We start from the raw sequence: 1,219 nt of genomic DNA on the forward strand, positions 1-1,219 counted from the left end.
AGGCTATGAGAATAAAGACAAAAGAAAACAAAACCAAAGGAACATAATATAAGGAAATACATGAACTGTTGTTTCCCCATTTTACACTGAGGAAATAATAATAAAAAAATTAATAGCATTTGTATAGCGGATATCCCCGCTCAACAGCAGGCTCTATGCGCTTTACACTATATTATTACCCCAGCAGACCATAGAACACCCCGAAACATTCTCAGCTTCCTGGGAAGCATACAGTGCGAGCAGCCGAAGGCCACCGACGCCACTATGGGAAGCTCATAACTCTGTACTAGTGTCTTGTATTTTGTCTTCCCTCAGATTCTCATAAACCATGTGGTACCCCTGTGCTCCGCCCAGTACGAGCGCCAGTTCAACACCACCCGCATTCCTGGACTTGAAACTGGTATGTTTTCTGTTTCTTTTTAAAAAAAAGAATGAATGGTAAAGGGCTAATAAATATAATAATTTTAAAATGTTCTATGCGCCCGAATGAGTATCTTGCAGTGGGTGGTTGGCGGGTGCTCTGGTGTGGTTTGCTTCTTCTTTCCTATCAAACGTCTGTCGTCCTTATTCCTCCTCTTTCTTTTTTGTGTATGTTACTCTCTTGTAACACATCTATTCTTCGGCACTTCTATGACCTGATTGTGTCGCTAGTGCTGTAAAACTCTTACTAAACTAACTCCTTTTTTTGTGCTCGTCTCTCCTCTTCTATCACCCTTGGCACTTCTGTGCACTAATTATGTTGCACATGGCGTAATGCTTTTATTTAAACAAACAAAACATGAAAGTTCTGAACTATCCGTGATCCTTTAACATTTTGTAGTCACACAGCCAGCAGTACAAAAAAACCTATCTGGTCACCCAGCCAGGAGAGTGACTGCAACGGACTTCTCAGGCCTGTCGCAGAAGTGCGTCAAGAGACCAGAACGGATAATTTTTACCTTTACATTAATAATAATAATAATAAATAATAGCGGTACATATTATTATACATAATATATTATAATTATACCCATACCACTTCTTGCTATAGCATTCCCCTTTCTCTGGTCTTTCCGATTTGTGTTTATCGCACTTATTGGCACTGTGACGTAGATGCGCACACTTTGGTTACTATAGCTAGTGTGGCCATTAGAATCTAGACCTTACATTAATTTTGTATGTTCCTGATGAAGCCAGTGGTCGGGCGAAACGCTGAACCTTTACAAAATTTTCCTGGAAA

General features: G+C 40.0%; 1 protein-coding gene across 1 annotated transcript in view; it reads left to right on the forward strand.

Annotated features, from left to right (window-relative positions):
• Positions 1–1,219, forward strand: part of LOC101858816 (carnitine O-palmitoyltransferase 1, liver isoform) — a gene marked incomplete in the record, with an annotated part of 81,664 nt that overhangs the window by 40,654 nt on the left and 39,791 nt on the right. Inside the window, 1 exon segment of the mRNA XM_013080141.2 lies at positions 316–400. Coding sequence (XP_012935595.1) covers positions 316–400 — 85 coding nt within the window.

The sequence above is a fragment of the Aplysia californica genome, unplaced genomic scaffold (assembly GCF_000002075.1).
Source record: "Aplysia californica isolate F4 #8 unplaced genomic scaffold, AplCal3.0 scaffold00005, whole genome shotgun sequence".
NCBI classification, from domain to species: domain Eukaryota; kingdom Metazoa; phylum Mollusca; class Gastropoda; order Aplysiida; family Aplysiidae; genus Aplysia; species Aplysia californica.